Below are 19,654 nucleotides of genomic sequence, written 5' to 3'. Positions count from 1 at the left end.
TTTATGCCGCTTATAACTTATAACTCCTTGGATGGGACTGACCATCTTCTGAGTCTGTTTAAAAATCATGGAAGTTTGTAAAACAGCCTGGAATGCTGATTATCACCAGTAAAGCAAAACTAAATCAAGTGTTAGGAGAATATTAAAATGCTAACACTTCTTTCATAGTTTTAACCCAGATTCTAATTACACACATTTATCTTAATCAGTGTCAACTGTGCTGTTTTTCTTCTCATTTTTTGAGAATTGTCCAGTCATTTGAGTTATATGAAGATCATGTTCCATACATAGCAGTACAGGAAAAGCTGATAAATAAAGAGTCTCACATGATACCTTCAGCGTCTGCTTGTCACTGAGGAAACCGTGAGTAATGTCTTCAGACTGAAGGGGACATTCACACGCTACAGTCTAATGGAGATTCTAATGAGTTATAAACATTGCCATAGCAACAACAACAGGATTCATTGTTAAAAAACAAAAAGAGGCGGCATAGTGGTACAGTGGTTAGCAATGTTGCCTCACACCTCTGGGACCAGTGTTCTCAGTCTGGGTTCCACGCGTGTGGAGCTTGCATGTTCTCCCCGTGTTGTCGTGGGGTTTCCTCTGAGTACTCCGGTTGCCCCCCACAGTCCAAAGACATGCTGAGGCTAATTGGGGTTGTCAAATTGCCCATAGGTGTGTGAGAGTGTATGGTATGCAAGTGTGCCCCACGATGGCTGGACCCCTTGTGATCCTGAACAGGATAAGTAGTTTCAGAAAATGGATGGATGGTTGGATGAACAATAAAGAATGAGTAGTGCGACTGCAATAATGAAACACATTTAATAAAGCAATGGCCTAGAATAAAAAACTGAAGCAGATTAAATGTGTGTCTGAAGATCATATAAAGTAAGTTTGAGATGTTAATGGCAAAGGGCAAACATTTCAAAACCCCCCAGTAAACCATGAAAGATGAAGCATATTTAATTGTCACACAAAGGTCAAATTATCATCATCACAAGTACCTCAGTGGTGGAGACTCTTACAGTTTTTGTGATGGCCTTGGACATGGGCATAGCGTATAGCTATGTGTGTGTGTTTTCCCAGCATGCACTTGGGCGCATATTTAGGCACATGTAATCAGGCCCTCGGGAAAAAGCAGACATGCTGAACATTAGCCTGCAGACAAGCTGGACTTTCTTAATGCTGCAGGGCTCCAGCACAGCAGCTATTTTGGCAGAGTGCTGGTGTCCTCTGCACAGAGAACATTAGGTCACTCCGGTTCCTTCTAACGTCCCATTTTCATCAAAGCAGCCCCACTGCAGAAGAAAAACCCTCATGCTCAAACTGAGAATAATGACTTTTCAAGCCAAGGGAAATGATTACTTATTTTGACTGGAATCAGTGGCCCAGAAGACCTGGCTTAACTATGTTACTTCACTCAAAAAGAAATAAAAATAATTTCGGCGCGAGACCTTTGTTGCAGTGCCGAGAGGAACCTGCCAGGGAGAGGAAGTTCGTTATTCTGGGACAGGAAAAAGTGTTGAGAGAACTGACGGCAAAGTCAGAGATGCAGAGAGATGGCTTTGTTTATCCACATTACCAAATACGGTCTGCAGCAGCCAAGGCATGTGCTCTCTCCCTCTCCAAACCAGGAGGGCCCAACACTGCAGTCCACTGTAGCTCCAGCCCTACTGTCTCCTGTTTTTCACTTGCTGACTGACTGGCGGGAGGGATCCGGCTGTGGTTTCTTTCAGACTTCAGATTCCGGAGAAGGAAAATACCCAGTTTTCACTGAGCAAGCAGATTTCCCTCAATGTATTTATTTAGCTCCAAGTCATCCCAGGCTTCAAACGTTTTTTCCACCAAGGTTTCTGCATTGCCTGTATATACTGTATAAACCCTTCTGCACACAGGGCATTTATTTTTTCAGTAGACATCCATTAGATGAATATGCATTCTCAAATTAAACCCACTTACCTTTTGTTCCAGTCATATTCACTGTCAGAATATGATGCAGTCTCATATCTGAGACCAGTAAAATCCCCACACTCATCTTAGTTTATCCTTGCATATACTCCAGTAAGATTTCATATTTTAGGTTTTGACCATTTCCTAAATTCCATAAACTATTTTTGTTGATTAAACATATCAAATCGCATTAGGAATAGTGACCTGGTACTGGATAAGGGTTTGGAAGATATACCAATGTAAGATTAGAGAAAAAAAAAACCATAGCTGTTTTAGTGCCAAACAGTGGCATTTATGGTTTCAGTAAAAATTTACAATATGTAAATGTACGATTCAGGTCGTCATTTCTGGCATAATTCTACGTTCAGTAAATTTTGATGCTACATGTGAATTTCTCTGCAATTCTTTCAATAAGCCCTAAATGTATATATTTGCAAAAATAGAACACTAACAGCACATTTTAGATCTCAGATATTTAGCAACCATTTAGATAAGTAAGAACCATGAAAGCCATTGATTTTGTGTAAACATATTGTTTATTGCAATGTGCATTTTGTATCCATACATCATTGTGAATACCTGCAGTACGTCTTATGGACACAATACAGCAACAATACCCCTTATTCTGTAACGCCAACTGCTAACAAGACTTCTCCCTGTGAGTGTAACACATGGTCCTAGTTGGCTTGTGAGTATACACTGAGCGTCTTTGGTAGCTAGAAAACATCTCCTGGGCTGAAAACGTATCCCTATTCTCAGATAACAGTCTGACACCTGTCTTTTACCTCAGTTTCAAGTTGGCGTCATCCACTCTACTGAACATAAAAATCAGTCATATCGGGAGTGCACCTGATGCAAAAAAATAAAAAATAACTCCATTATCTCCATCTCCGTGATTCTGAGTACTTCACCTTACACTATGTACAAATTTACAAAAACTATGCAAATTTGTATCAATTTCTTCCACATTAAAAACAGCTCATCTCATGACAGTGACAAAGTTCCTATTGACGAATCAGCTTCGCTGTTCCATAAAACATCAAAAAAAGCCAAAGACTTAAATTTCCCCCACAAGCAGCAAGACCCCCGCTGCAGAGCAAGAAAAGCAACGTGTATAAGGAATCACACAGTAATCAAAAGTTGGGCTGAATGTATCAGTCTTGCTCAAGTCCTAATCCTGGGTCCTTAAATCCAGGTGGTTCTTTCCCCCTCTCTTTCCTTGATTTTGCTTAGAAAACGGACTTAAGGACATGAGAAGTTCGATGAGGATGGAATGGTTTAGTAAGGGCCTGACAGCCTGCTCCAGGAAGAAGAAATCCATGGGGGGGGGCTCATTTTTGAGGATGGAGGTCCACTCTGGAGGTCTCCTTGTCAGTGGCACGGTTCTGTGAATCGGAAGACGTGCCGCTCTGGGCACTCCAGGTCAGGTCTCTGGACCAGCCCCATCACATTTTCCCTCTCCCCCTCATCAGGCTTTGGGGGGGGGGGGGGGGGGGGGGGGAGGGGAGAGTAAGCCTCCTCCTCCTGGAAAAGGCACTCCTCCCTATCCCAATGTAACCCCTCGCTGCCTGCACTCTCTTTAACGTTCTGGTCTTCAGAGGCCTTCGTTAAACAGAAAACAGGCTCTGCCGCTGGAATGTCCATTGTTATTTTGTTTTTCATCAGCACGGCCAGCTTCATTGAAGTTGCGCGACGACGCGACTGGAGGTCTAGTTCGGCTTGAGAGCAGTGGCTCTGCCCGCCCCAAGGCAGAGCCACTTACACAGCAGAGCCCAGGCTGTGTGGCGACGGCTGGTCGGCCTGGTCCGCCGGCAGGCTCTGCGTCGGCAGGCTCTCGTCTGACGGCAGCCGGGATTGGAACTTCTCTAGCTGCTCCGGGCTCGCCAGGTTCTTCAGCAGGCTGTTTTCACGTTCCAGCTGGTTGTTCTTTTCTGCCAGCTCCTTGATCTGCTCCTTAAGAATCTCCACCTCTTCTCTGACCGCATACATCAGGTGGTTCTTCACAAGATCCTAAAAAGACAGAGGACAGTTGCACCTTAACTCCAGTAACGAATTGCATGATAGTCAAGCCAGAACACAGGGAAACGTCTAAGACAAACACTGAATAAATATACCTTCTTATGTAACAATGTCTGCTTGCATGTTTCATTTGCATCAAGTATGGTCAAGGTTCCAAAAGTCTGGAGCAAAACCTACTTAGCAGTTCTGAATTCTCTATTCCAACAGAAAACTCACTGCAGTTTTGCTATTAGACACCACATTCAGTGTCTCCTTGTAGGTATCCTAACCCATTGCCGTCCTTCTGCACATTTTGGCTATTGTTGTTCCTTTCTCTGCTATCTGCACTGCAGCAGCAGCGTAAGTATGACATCTGCACACCCCTGGCTCGCACGCTCCTAACAATGCAGCAGCACTGCAGCACTGCAGCAACCAATGACCGCTGCCAACGAGACAATGGGACGTGGGCTGTAGCCAGGAAACTGCATGCACCCCCACAGCCGCAAAGTGACCAGCTTCTCAGCACGTCATCAAACATCGTGCACCTACCAAACTGCAATTTACTGCATCTTTCTGAGTCGTATTACACGCTTAGTATAGTCCTCACTTACCATTGCTTGTTCGATCTTGTTGTCAATCGCAACAACGCTAGCACCAGAGGCACTGTAAGGGGGGAAAAAAAATCAAAATTGTAAATAATATCCAAGCATTTCACTGCCACGATGCAGCAAAACACACAAAACAACGTTGCCATACACTTAACAGAGCTATCGGCTGTAGGCTGTTACAACGCAGACTGCTAATGCTGCAAGGAGTATATGGGGATTACATCAGCACATCTGCAGAAGCGAAAGCTTTAAAACAAACACCGATCCATTATATCAGCAAGCAGGATTTCTCTCAGAAGCTGATCCGGCCTCCGCACAATAACACCCTATAGCCCCTATAGCCAAAACTGCATTTCGAAAGGCAACAATGACAAATAAGTCCATTAGATACTAAAGTATTCTTACAATTTTAATCCATCCAGAATTTCTACTGACAACTGAAAAGCGTCTAAAAACCGACACATCGTAGCTTTACGGTCACCATTAATAATGAAAAAGAATTCAAACAATTATAAATTCTGCCGTTTCTAAGCACTGATCACAATGCATCGACTATTAACGCGAACATTCAAGCCGCTCTATTAAAAATAAATACACAGCCCACATATTTACCTGTTGTCGAGTTTTACTGATACTACATCCCCTCCAAGCAGCGAGGAAAAGAAAGAGATGGAGTAGTTATGCAGCTGGTAGACAGCCACTTCCATGGGCGTTTTGAACATCTCCGTGCTCATGGTCAGGAGGAGACCCGTCTGAATAACGCTCCTCGCCACTTTACCGGAGGAGAGGTCAGCTTGCGCTTTAGCTTTGTTTAGCTTTGTTTGGCTGAGAGCCTTTAAGGCGGCTGCACGTCTGAAACCGGACGACCTACTCGCGGTATGCCTGAACTTTCGGCGACTGCTTCTATTTCTGAGGGCTGTCCTTATATACCCCGCGCCTGACGTCACATCGCGCACTGCAAACGTCTGCATAAATTATGCAAATGAGGCCGCCGGGCCGCGTCTCCTTACCTGCCCCCGGTCTGAACCCCACGGGGGGGCAGTAAACATCCCACCGACCCGCCGACCCGATCGCCATCTATGCAGCGATCGAGCGACTGTTCGCTTTGGAAATGCCCTTATTTTCCGTGCAAAAGTCCGTACGCGTACGTGCATGTGTATTATTCATCAGTATTACCTAAGGGCGTAGTTGGAAAAGTAATGCCACCCTGATCAGAATAAGCGTTTAGGACCTGAAGGGATGGATGGTAACGCACACAATAAACTAAAAAAGAAGAATAAGTGAAATACCTACGTCCTAGCTTATACAAATACAGAACCTGCTAGTATTGAGCCTGAGGTACACGATGTACTTTTCGCGCTTCAGCTTCCTGTGGCGTTTCGCCGCGCAGACTAACACGTAGCCAGTGGATACTGCCGGCCGCTTTTCAGCTTGAGTTTCTTCTGAAGTTTCCCTTTCGCCCGTTTTCTAATCGCTTCACCTCTTTAATCGTTAAACACCACCATAGTTTGCTAGTCGCACTTTGTTTTTGCAAGCCGGCGTTTGCAGACTTATGGTGCCCCGCTGATATACACGTGTTACATATATTCAAGAAAATTTTGTATGCGATTTGAAGAAGTATTTCGAAATTTAAGTTTAATTCTAAATCTGAAATGTGAAATATATTTCAGTAGTATTCTTTTTTCATGTCTTATTTATATTTTATTTTGTCGTAATAAATATATCTATACGACGTTTTGTTTGCAGAAATCACAATTGACATTGGAGATAAATAGTAATAGCGTGTTGTTTTGTAAAATACAAGTAAACAGGGATTTTCCATTTTTCACGGTAATTCCCCCTCTTGCCCTTTAGGGATAATTTTCCCTCTAGTGGCGAAATTAAATACTGCAGATAATTAGTTTGTATTCGAATAATACAAGTTAACTCGCACAATAAATGACCAACCAGTTAAACAAAGTAAATCCCACTGTACCCCACTGTGTTTAAGGTATTGTTGTATTCAAGGAATTGTTGTATGGATTTTCTTATTCGAGTAAAAGTAAAGGAGACACTAAGTCTTGTCGAAAATAGATTAGCAGTACTGTTTTTTTCATGTCAATGTGGAAACTGTACCTTCCACAAATTCAGTCTTGCTGAGAAAGACGGCATACATATACATTCAGATGGGAGCAAGCCAAATATATTCAGGTGAGAGTGCTTTACTCAAGTTCCCAATGGTGATATAATTGCAGGCTACTGGATTTGAACCTACAACCTTCTAACACCCTAATGCAGTGAACTACACACTGCTCCTAAAAAAATAAATACACAAATGAAAGCTCTCCTGTGATGTTAGTGAGGTATTTAAGATGTTTCACAGCAGCTCCTGTGATGTTAGTGAGGTATTTAAGATGTTTCACAGCAGCTCCTGTGATGTTAGTGAGGTGCCAGCAAAGCTTTGGTTCTGAGTCAAACCTCCCTGAACCAAAGTGCTTAATTCACAAATGTTATTTATGGAAGGTTGTGAACGATCTTATTAATGATGACCTCAACTGCTAACCAGAGCACATATAACATTATTTTTAGAATTAACGTCATCCTTATTCATTATTATACAAAGCAAACAGATCTCTATCATAAAGGGACAGAGAAACCAAACTATTTGAATGTTTCAGATTAGTATCAACTGAGTAAAGGTGTCTGACTATGTGAATGTGCATAAATCTCATTAGAATGTCATTAGAATTTGCAGGTTGTCTGAGTATATTTTTGCTATCAGTTATATTGTAGTGGGTATATCAAGGGGCAGTGTGTGCCTGTATCCAGAAGGTCGGCAGTTTAAACCCAACCTCAGCACGTCTGCAGATCCTTGAGCAGGGCCCTTAACCCCCAGTTCCTTGGGTGCCCCTTCACAGTGGCTGCCCTTTACAGACTGCTTACTCTACAAAGAGCATGTAGAGGGAGGCATGTATTAGGGATTTCTCCATAGGGACCAATAAGGTATCTATTATTAGTGCTGGCTAAAGGTAAACGTTAGGGGTATGAGGCAATGCCATGGGGTAGAATGGAGTGCTGGTTGCACACTGGTTAACGGCACGGGCTGCGTAAACATGACCCAGGTCAGGACCTCTGCCCATGCTGTTGGGTTTTATGATGTTTGATGATGGTGTCAGTCTCGTTAAGGCAAGCAGCTACCAAACATGAAAATCACACAGTACACAAGGAGGTGATGAGGTATGAGCACCGAGAGCAGTTTGTGAAGACATCAGGGCATAAAGTTGATGGAGTACTCTGACAAGCTGAGCCCATAAAATTTTATGCCGAAGTAGCTGGAGTGGTCATCCCGCATTCCCACCGGGGTGAAACAGACGTGCTTTTGTGTGCTAAATCCCCCAGATTGGACTCTAAAACCTGCTGATGCAAAATATCAACCCATTTATAGCTCATCTGACTTAAATTGACCTTAAATGGCAGAAAATCGGATTTTTTTCACCGTGTGGTGATTTTATTTGGTACATTCCTGATTAAACAGAGATGTCTGTTACTACGCTGAATTATCCATCCCGTCAGGCATATTATTAGGGATCCAAAGCACATAGTGCTTATGGACCACTATTGTTTTTGTTAGGATTATTATTATTGTTATTCGTATTATTATTTATATTATGATACTGCTTCCCCTCATTAAAGGGGTTGTACCGAAAACATTATCACTTCTCAATATGATGCATCAGACAGATGTTCAAAGTTGAAAATTATACATTACATTCTCGCACCTGTCGAAGCTGACACGCGACATGTGCTTTGCCTCGACTTGTTCACATAACTGCGGTCTCACTGCATCGGGCTCGGCTGGTGGAACAATTTTAAAACAATCTTGTTCCAATCGTACACTTATAAAAAACATTATCCTGAACATATCTGTGGTCAAAATCGTAATTGGTACCCAGCACCATACGAGTCCTGATTGCTGACACAGAAACTACATTGTTTTCCTATATCGTGCCTCTTCTACCATCCACAGTAAATCATGGAACCCAATGACCAAAATCATTGTCTGTGCTTACAAAAGAGGATGGTGCACAAAATGACTTCTTTTGTATGTTAGCTTGTCCTGGCAATTTCTGTGGTTAGCTGATTTAAAAGATGACATTGATTACATGTATAAACAATTTGTAGCATATTTTTTGTTTGTTTGTTCGTACCAAAGTAGAAACACAATTATTTATTATGCCAGTATGTTGAGAAAACCCTGCTGTAGGTTAATTTCCAGTTAATTTCCAGTGCATTACTAACTGGCATTCAGTCCATGTTTTCCTATAACATAACCTACTACAAAACTGAATTTGTCACTGTATGTTTACATTCTGTGCATTTTTGTTGCGGAATCATAAATTCAAAGATCCATAAGTGAACGGACAACTGCAAATCGTACAAACGCTGAAACTTCATAAACTCATTTCCAATGACTTCATAAAGTCATTTTGCCATCACTGTCCCATGATCCTTTGCTGACAGAGGATGCTCTGTCCAGGGTACAGGCAGGACACAAAATCAGACAAAAGGATTCACTGTTGCAGGGCCTTGATCCATTATGAAGAGTGCCATTGTCTCCGGCCCTGCCTCCCCCCTCCCCCACCCCGTGCTTGGTACCCGTCTGTTATCCTCAGGTGTTCTCAGACTTCCTACAAACCTCCCTGGTCCAGTAACAGTTATGGCTAGCTTTCACCTCCTGACATCTCCTTCAGTCTGTTCTAGAAAACAACTATTGTTCACTGTTCTTGGCAGCTGAGACACTCAGTTCCGCAAGGTTCCCACGTGGAAGAATTCCGGCAGAAAGAAAAGTCCAGAAAGGAAAATATTTTAGTATTCAATAGATAAACTGTGTTTGTTTTTCAGAGATATGTGCATGGAGGGTGGCCAGGGCAGGGTCGGGCACAGCCCAAAACGCAACCCAGTGGATTACAACCCACTTGCAGTGAGATTGCATGACAAATGAACATATCAAAGGTACAAGCGCCATACAGAGGGATCACTGGAATACTGAAGCAGTGTGCTACTGTCCTACCAAAGACTGGTGGGGACAGCTTCTAACACACAGTCTTCTGTATCCAGACCACTCCTACAAAATACAAAATGCACAACAGTCTGTTCAGAGACTGCCATGAAAGTACTATCATATGAGATATTATTATCGCTGCAATAAAACATTTTGCAGTAAATACTAGCCATAAAGTATGACATAAGTGTAATAAAGAAATACTCCATCTCGATGGAATTTCTTCAGAATGTTGACAGACTGAAGGTATTGTAAAAAAACAGGATTGTAGTATTAATGCAATAGATTACCAACATCTAGGCTTTCATTTAATAATGTAAATATTTAGTGGTTTTCCTGTTTCTGCTCTTATAGCTGATTAAAATGTGTATGAAGTGCCTCAGGAAATATATTGCTTGTTAGATAATGCTAGAAAAAAAATCCTTGACTGATAATTTATGCATATCAGGCATTTTAGTCTTACATAACAGTAAGGGCTCGGCACGGTGATAGAGTTTAAGACGGTAGGTCTGCAGCAGCCCAGGACATGCTCTGATGCAAGCCCATGTGTTTTATCCACATGGTCTATTATGCTTTAGTCAATAAAAAAATCATATAAGCAGATTTGTGAGAGCACTGGTTAGAAATGCACTTTGACATAAAAAAGAATAAGGTAATGCGCACTTATTCCTCAGCCTTAGAACCTACTTAGAATCGGAATAAATAATAAAATCTGAAATTCATTATATTTTGCCATGGTTATATTAAAATACGATGTATTGGAGCTCGTAGGCAGACCTTTAGCAATCTGATAATCCTGAACGCTAACTTAACATATAAGTAAATGACAAAGACAGTTAGATTTCATTGTACTGACAGACGTCCTTGAAACACACATTGCTGCCTAGTGTCGTCTGAAAACAAGTCAACACTTGTCCTTCTTTTAACTTTGTCTCGCCATGATAATCCAACAGCATACAGAAGAACTTGTCGAATAAATGCAGCTACATCTTTGTGGAGCAGAACAGCATATAGCCACTGCACAGCATGTAATCACAAGCTGACCACCATTCGGACCCAACCACACAATTGCCACAATCGCGATAATGAGTGATCTGCCACGATCAGTGAACACCTGTCAGCAAAATGAGTCCCATCTGCCCTGGTTTATGCAAGAACTTACCGATCCCTCCTTTTGAAAAGACTAGGGGAGTAGGGAGGCTGGTAGCTCATAGCTGACTCTGCGATCAGTGCATCAGATGCTGGATGAAGGACAACTACCAGGACAGAAGGGTCCCCAGCCAGCTGGGCAGAGTGAAGAGGTTAAGGGGAGGCCCCCCGTGCGAAGGGGAGGAGGAGGAAGACACAAGGTTGCTTTCACTACCAAGTGTTTTTTTTTCCTTTTTTCATTTCGCTCTGAAAGCATAGAGAGATATTTCACTGAACATCATCTGCTTACTGACACCTTGTGGAACGACGACCTGAAATAGCCATGGAAATACGGTGACCCAAAAGTCTCATGTGCACCAGTAGTGTTGTTCTTATCAACAACTCAACTGTCAACAACTATAGTCATCTTGCCCAGAAGCAGGACAGTTCTTAAGGCAGCAGGAAACTCCCCCGATACTATGTACATATGATACCATGAGCTAAAGTGTTCTAACTCAAATAATAAGGTCCTTGCAAATGCAAATAAGAACCAGGTGTGAATTACAGGTGTGTGTTTCAGGTGTGCATTACATACATATCCAGCCTCAATTCCTCACACTTGCACCATGCATGCATTTGCTGCACCATGGATTTGTTTTGCATTTTTGTTTTGTCAGTGGAAATTCTTTGCACACGGTTCCATTGAATATTCTGAGGGATCTAAGAATATAGGCCGAAACATTAGTGAGTAAAAAAAAGCTCAATGGATATAGTTTTGACTTTGGAAAGGGTTGCGGTGTGTAGAGCCTGTTTAGATGTATTATTTCATCTTCTGTCTAGGTGGAAGTGTGCCCTCTTATGGAACGACATCCTATCCAGGGAGTCCTTCTGCTTTGTGCTCTATCCTGCCTAGGACCGCCTCTGGACCCTCCTGATCAATGTTTCCATGTTCTAAAAGAAATATTAAATACTTTATACAAACCGAAGTAAAATCTAGGAGCATTGTCTGCTTACCTCATCTGTGGTTTCTAAGGGATGATGTAGTTACGCACTTTTGTGTTGTAACGCAGTTGAGCCAGATCACTATGTTGAAACTATTTTTAAAGCATTTCCAAGCTACAGATTGAAAAATATGCACAATTCCACATAAACACACTATCTGAAGTAGTTGTTCCTCTTATAGAAAACACAGATTTTTTTTTTTGGTATACACAACCTACACACTGCTCTGTGGAAGCTGCAATTCGGCATTTCCCTAAAGTTCAGAGCTTCTAAAGCCAATGAATTTTGAGTAACACCTTTTCTATATATTAAAGCTGTTGAGGTATGTTAGGATGTTAAGGTATACATCCATGCGGCTTATGAATGTTCTATGAATGCATTATGAAGGTGCACTGAATGTTCTATGAATGCATTATGAAGGTGCACTGAATGCTCTACAAGTACATTATAAAAACACCGTGAAAGTGCAGTTAATGTAAAGCATTACAGAACTTTGCTAAAATATGAAGGGTGCTGAGCATGACATTACGTTTATTCAGCAGCAATGCAATTGTTGGCTGTGCGTATTAGTATGTAGATACTTGGCACGTGTGTATGTGGTGAGGATATTAATTCTGACAGATTTCTCATTTAGTCATGTCGGACTTAAGTATTGCATCTGATTGTAAAGTGTAATGTATGAAAAGCAGGCTAGTCAGAATGATTGTAAAGGGGCACAATGAGCAGAGCTCTGTGACATGGGGTTGGGAGGAGGACCGGGAACATCATTCAGGACAGGGGTGAAAATGACCATAATGAAAAGTCCGAAATCTGAGTCTGGGTGGGTTTGCGAAAGAGAACAATTTATAATGGAATACTCACTTTTTATAATGCCTGCGAACAAGGAGGGGATGAGCTGAATGCGTGCACTGATTACCTGTCTTTGTGCCTCTGCAGGACATCCACACCCTCCCTACAAGGCTTTGTACCATTGGCAACAGCACGAGTACAAAGAAGATCAAGCATTATACCACTGACAGTGTCCTTCTTACTAATTACTAATACAGTGAAGGCTGCACTCAATAAGTTCTATGACTGTCCATGACATTGAGAACCACACCTGTCCAATAATACAATAAGGCTTTTTCTCTGTTCAAGTACATTGAACAGAAATAATTAGAAGGTGATTGCTAACCATAATTTGCAATTATGAAGTCATCAATTGGCAGATTATGGCCTCCCCCTGTATGAAAAGGTGTTTTATGAGGTAGAAACAAATCCAATTCAATTCTATGGGCTGGTGTGTAGATCAGTCTATTAGGGCTCTATGCTTGTGTCCAAAGGCTCCTGGGCACTTGTGAGCAACAGAGGCATCATTTCACGGTTGGGCAAGAGGTTCTGTGACCCCACAGCCTGTTTACACGTGTGTTTCTTAAGGAGAACAGGATGGGGTATGTTAAAGCTTGCCAAGTTCATAACCTACAGCAACAAGTACAGGCTCCATTAAGATTGCAAGCACTTGAGGATGTGGGTTATTGGTTGGTTTAGTGCATTTCATTATTATGACTCCATAATACAGTATAAACTCCAAGGTGTTATTCAGCAAACTGGAATGTTCCATGTGCAGACTCTGTGCTGTATGTGAGCCTCCATTGTCAGTCAACTTTATAGCTGAGCTATTTATGCCAGTGTGTGGGCTGTTAGTGAGGAGTCACAAAAGCAGCATCAGTCAAGCAAGGAGGGAGTATTTTAATTCTGCCAGGGTGTCTTGGGCTGACAGCTCCTGCGAAGGACATATCAGCCTGCTGAAGAAGACCAGAGGATCCTCAATTCGGTGTGACACGCACTCTCCAGTTTCAGAGGCGTGAATCAGCGGAGCGTGAAGCCTCGCATGACTTCGCCATACAAGGAAGGGACAGATACTAAGCCCTGTAAAAAATATAGGCAAACTATTTAAAAATGTATTAATGTTGTAATTTAATATCCTATTAAAGGCACGTGTTTGTTTCACTACAAGGTCCAAAGCTTGTGATTAGCTGTACCTGTATAAGACACACGTCCTTGTGAGCAGGCATGTAGGCGAGCAAGCCTGTGCAATTATCTTATCAGCAGAACACTCGTTCTGTGAATGTCCAGACAATGATGTTCCAGCTGTCTGAGACGAAAAGACGATTATGTAAGGCCCTATTTTAATACCTAGGAAACCGCACTGCCTGCCTACCTGTGCAAACAAGTGCCCACACCTTGTCAGTGCCATATTTCCGGGCCTCCACCCATTATGGCAACCCAGTGAGCTGCCGGTCACACCAATAGCTCCACAAACAAGCCTGGAGTGTGTCCTCACCTGGGCTGGACTTACAGAACACCCCGAATGGCAGCTTCCCTCCGCTAACCCGCTAACAGCACCAGAGCCAACGCTCGATTCATGTCAAGATGATGTGAAATAAATAGTAAAATGATCAACCCGATTAAATGAAAAATTTAAATAAGCAAAATCCTATAAATGAACTATAAGTGATTGTGAGAAAATCGAGACATTCACTGGCTTTTGTTTGCTTCAGCACAAAGGGCAGATTTTCACGCTGCCTTACAGTCACGTCAGTGGTCGTGACGCTGGTCCCTGTCCTTGTCGTGTTTGCTCAACACATCCTCAATTTCTAAGCAACATCTCCTTTGTTTCGTCAAAATCGCGAGAACCATGACAAGGGCTCATTTTACCGCTTTGTCATCGTTCTGTCCCACGCTACCCTCTTCGTCACCGTAGGCAGCTAAAGCCGTCGCAGACCCGCAAGCCTTCCTGAAGTCCAATCAGGCTGCTTCAGGAATGTCCCTTGGACACATAAAGGGCCAATTTCACACAGGTTTGAATGGGGCGCTGGCTGCCCTACAATTTTTCTCAGAAATTAATTGCAGTAAATTTGCGACGTGGTCGCAGATGCTGTATCTTTGCTGTAGCCTGACCAAGGGGCTTTGAGGACAGGGAGGAATGTCCTCACATGTGGGCCCTCGAATCGCTGCATGTATGTATTAACAATAAACAACAGGAGTGTTCCTAAAGAACCGTATTTATTTATACCAGTGTAAGTGAAGATATCAGTTATTTTGAATTTTATTTTCTTATATTATATTTTACCGAAGCCAATGATAATTTGGATAATACCACCTCTCTTGTGCAGTTTGATAAATTAAATTTCAGGTGCATTATGCTACATATATTACACTGAGCAAAGTTCATTCAATGCACAAGGAGAAATACTGGCTTATCGGATATCTCTGGTAGGTGGGAACCTCCATGGTTGCATGACATTCACTAATGCTAACTACCATCTATACCAAGAATTGTCATAAAATTGTCACGAAATTAACTGGTACAGTGAACATCCACATTTATGGCTAAACTTAGACCAACTGCAGAGGAAACGAAAGCCTGGCCCTCCTTCGCCGTGCCGACATCCAACCCGAAGAGCCACGCAATGCAAGTGGAAATACGTTGTCTTCAGTCAGACTGCTCCAGTGGAGAGCCGACTTCATTCTGCAAGCTTACGTAATCTTTCCCAAGCCTCCTCTGGATGGCATCTCAGCAGCGATGTGGCGAAACACACCATTATAAACACAATGGGAGCCCTGGCACATGGATTAAACTGCGATTTCGTGGGGACATGAAACGGAATCTGCATCGCAGGGTAGTTGGCATAAGGCCACAAGCGCTCCCTGCCACACAAATAATTAGCACAAAAAAACTGCAGTTTATAAGCAGTGGGAAGCAGTGGGTTTGCAGTTTCCATGGATATATATGAATATTCCGGTAAACCAGCCACAAAAAAATTCGCTGGCTTCCCCGAGTAAATCTCTCGACATTGTTCTGTGGCCCATTCATCCAATGCAACCTGAAAAGCATAAAATTGTGCAGCCCAACACCCCAAGGAAGACGCGGTAAATGGCTGACGAGCGAGAGCAACACGCCAGAACAAAAGGTCACACGGGTCAGTGCCATACATTGTCGTTTCCCAGTGCCCACTCACACCACATTTACCAGACAGATTCTGAACAGAGGCCTCTGAGAGGCGAACAGACGTAAGGAGCCAATGGGACTAATGAGGATGCGAAATCCTACACTTATCTGAACGCAGCAGGACGTAGGCTTCACTCACAGCAAAGGTGATGCAATGCTTCTGCTACTGGGCTTGTGACAAAGCTTTGACATTTGACTGACAGTAGACACTGAAAAGCCAAACAGACATTTATGCAAAACAATGCATCGTTAATTAGATGTTGCCACCTTTTACACAGCTAAATAATGCTCCCGATGTTCCATTTTTCAGAGGCGTTGCTCTGTAATCCTTTTGTAGCTGCCCAGGCCCTAGGAATAAGGTACATACCTTCTTCTTTTTGAGAGCAGAGTCCATTGCACTGTAATTCCTTTTGTAATGTACTGGCTCCACGTCAGTTCCTCTGCTAGGGTTTGTGACCTGATATTGCCACATGGGTCACTGAGACGTGAGAGGAACGGAATACAAACAGCCAAAGACCACCATGCCTACTCTACCTAGCGCTTCACTGATAGCTATAGCTAACAAACAAACCACACTGTTGAATGAAAGCCTTTGACAGTCTATAACAGCTTTTATAGCCTTGGCGATGCTGCTGGTACAATAACCACCAAAAATATAGCACCAATTATTCAAATTCTATTTATTTGTCCCAGAGCTACAGTCCAGCACTATTTGTCTATTAATTCTGAAACCACTATAAGAGTGTAAAGCAAATAACCATGACGGGGTTTTCAACTGATTGCTCTCTGCCTGCAGCAATGCAAAGATTGTAATCGCTAATATCTAAATCAGGCCGCCACATTCTGTTTAATATTCTTCCTGTCTGCCCCCGGTAATCTGTTCAAAGACGTGTTTATGGTGTAGTTCAGTTTAAGGGAAAATTTTTCAAATCAGGGTCGCTGGTCTGCAAAAAAAAAAACTCAGCTTAGGACACAGAGGGAAAGAAAAGCGTGTCGCGTGTAGCAGCGCGCAACTGCAGAACTGGAGCAAAGTACATCATGTTCTTTCACCAGCGTGCTAATGAAGACCTGGCATGTTGCCGAAAACCTGCCCACTGAACACCCCCCCCTTGCCCCCCCATGCAAAACGGGTTTCTCCTGTGGATGGGACTAATTAATAATGCATTGTTTTTCTCTGAGCCCCCCAAACTGTCAGCCCCCATTATTTACGTGCCACTGGTCAAGGGCCATTCTGATCGATGCCCACTGTTACGCAATGACCTCGAGGCACACCAAAGCGGGGGGGAATGGGGGGGGCAGCAAAGTGGGGGGAATGGGGGGGGGCAGCGGGCCCTGCTGTGACGGCAGCGTTATGCTAACAGTCAGATGGAAAGGCACTTGTGGGTGCCGTCCTTCCTCTCAGGGAATGTGTTCTTCTCCCCTGCTGAGTCTCCCGCTTTGTCCTGATCCACCGTCAACTCTTATCTTAAGCAAGCCTCATTTTGAAAGCCTGAAGATGTTAGCCTTGGGACACCCTACGCTGCTACTAACAACAGCGCTTTGAGTGCTGACGGATCCGGGGAACACACCTAGGGGGCTGAAAGGAGCAAAGCTGTCCAAAAACCCAGTTTAATCAGGATTTATTCAATGATTACTGCTGTAATTACCATTATTGCCTGAACAGAGGTAAACCACTGAATTGCGGGGGCAGCTGGGATTGCAGATATGATTTAATAAAGTTGTTTGGAGTTTGCATTGGGAGGGCTTATCCAAGCTCAGGCTCTCCTGACTTCAAAGGCCAACAGCTGAGCTCAGAGCAGCGGGGTTCTGGCTCGGTCGGAGCCTGGACGTGCTGGAGGTTTGGGTGGGGCCGGCCCATTGCCCAGAGTGGCAACCTGCAGGTTCTCACAGCTCTGCTGCAGAGAACCACATGGCCTAGCGACGCGTCAGTACATGCAGCGGAGCCCCGACTGTGTGGTGGTATACTGAGCGCCGGGGGTAATTCTGGGAAAAATGTGTGAACGCCAGGCTCATAATTCTCTGCCCATCAGTACGGTTCTGTGGCTCAGGTTCCGGTTCTAATGTGGTGTTGGTGTGGTGCATCCTGTTGTTTTTCTACTGACTTTGTCTGTTTAATAGAGAACCTCAGACGGGAACGTGGCCTCAACCGATAGACAATTTCGGGAGGGGCACGAATAATGCAGCCCCCCTGTGCAAACAGTGTCTTTTAGAAGATTCAAAATGACTTTGAAATTGCTTTGATGGCAGTTCAAAGATGTCATGCAGTGCAGAAACAATTCACTTTCTTCTCTGTAAATTCTTATGGGCAGAAAACACTTCATAAATGCATTCATGTTCACAGTGACTCCAGCTTCTGCTTTAGCTGTTTGTCATAAATCATTTAAATTTGTTAAAGAGATGCTTGAATCCATTATAAATGTCCATAATTTCCAAGAGACCTTTATCAGAACTTTAGGGGCAGTGGTGGCCTAATTGTTATGGAAGTGTGCTCATGCCTGGAAAAGTTGCTGGTTCAAATCCTCATCCAGCAATATACCCCCCCCCCCAGGATGGCTTTGCGTATTGGCTTTGCTTGAAAACCAGGTAAATAAATAAAAAATATATGACTAGCTAGCTAAATGGGAAAATGCAAACTATTGGCGATGGTTGTCTTTCCACTGAGGCAAAGCTGTGAACAGCCTTAAAATCTGTAGCAGACGATATTTCTTTTCACACCCTCTGTTTAATCATAACTAAAGAATGAAGATCCAGTTCAGCTTGGTGGATCGTGTCACATTCTACCAAAGACTGAGCGAGGGACCAGCAATACTAGTTCAGTGACATAAAAAAAAAAAATCTCTCCTCTTGCGAAAGTCGACCACGTCATAATCACTGAGGTACGCTAAGGTCTGGGAGCACTGGGGTAAGTAAGCAGCAAGTAAATAAAGATATGTTCTGCTGGCATCCTGCCCTGTGTAAGTTCAGCCAAGAGGCATCGTCTATACATACGACAAGCTGAAAAACGTTCCTTCTGTTTCATAAGGCATCTTTGTAGACTGCGATATGTCATCACCATTTGAAGTAAAAGTAGCCTGGTTATGAAATACAGTTACCATAAAAAGATACACCACCGGCCTTATAGCTTAGTAGCATTATATTTACTTATAGTGCAACACTGTTTTAATCAGTTCTGTTTTACAATCTCCCAGAAATACCTAACTAGCTAGCATCCCAATCAGACTTAGCAATGGCCTTCAGTTTAGGACAATGTGCTTTCGGGACTTAAGCTACCGTTTGGATTAAAATGAAGTTATAATAGTTAGCAGTAAGACGGCAAATATGATTTATTTGTGTGCACGTTAGAAACCAACTGCATGATAGTAGGACTGGCCGCGCATTTGGAGCAGTATCGCAGACGTGCGCGCATGCTCTGGGGAGGCCCTCGGCACGGCCGTGTGTGCGTGCGTGCCCTCTCAGCCCTCCTCCGCACGCCGGGAACACAATGTTCCAGGGAGAAAGCACTGCGACAACAGGGCAGTGCTAATTATTTATGAGGGGAGGCGCTAGCTGGAGCGCGTTCGGCCGCCGCAAGGGCGTGTGGAGACACGCCGCTGCACCAGAGGGCCGTAATCCATGGCGCGTGATTTACGAGGTTAAGTTCATCTGCAGCTTGCTGTTCCAGACTCCAAATAATGAAATCACTATATAATATAGAAATTATTGGTGAGAGGCAGGGCAATGATAGGTATGTAAATTATGCTTAATGATCTTCACAGTTGTGTGAAACTGACATGAGGTCCACGAAAATGTGTCAGCTTTAATTTTCCATTTAATTTTCCCCTCCTCCCCCCCGAAAGTCACCCCAGTGTTTGCAGTAACCATTCAGTATTCCCCTAATTTGACTAGGCCACTACCGAACCATGTTTGGCTAATCAATACCCCATCGAGTTATTTGTC

General features: G+C 43.3%; 1 protein-coding gene across 2 annotated transcripts in view; it reads right to left on the bottom strand.

Moving 5' to 3' along the window:
- Positions 1-2,467: 2,467 nt before the first annotated feature.
- Positions 2,468-19,654, bottom strand: part of tsc22d3 (TSC22 domain family, member 3) — a 39,447-nt gene continuing 22,260 nt past the window's right edge. The window contains exons 1-3 of one of the 2 annotated variants that reach the window (XM_049029609.1): positions 5,169-6,186; positions 4,560-4,611; positions 2,468-3,960 (exon numbers count right to left, since the gene is read on the bottom strand). In XM_049029609.1, the coding sequence (XP_048885566.1) occupies positions 3,709-3,960; positions 4,560-4,611; positions 5,169-5,527 (663 nt within the window). In that variant the 5' untranslated portion in view covers positions 5,528-6,186 and the 3' untranslated portion in view covers positions 2,468-3,708. Of the gene's footprint in view, positions 3,961-4,559; positions 4,612-5,168; positions 6,187-19,654 lie in introns of those variants that run through there. The other variant, XM_049029610.1, reaches the window with a different exon arrangement.

Source organism: Brienomyrus brachyistius, chromosome 10 (genome assembly GCF_023856365.1).
Source record: "Brienomyrus brachyistius isolate T26 chromosome 10, BBRACH_0.4, whole genome shotgun sequence".
In the NCBI taxonomy this organism is placed as follows: Eukaryota; Metazoa; Chordata; class Actinopteri; order Osteoglossiformes; family Mormyridae; genus Brienomyrus; species Brienomyrus brachyistius.
This window is presented reverse-complemented; position numbering and strand designations above follow the sequence as displayed.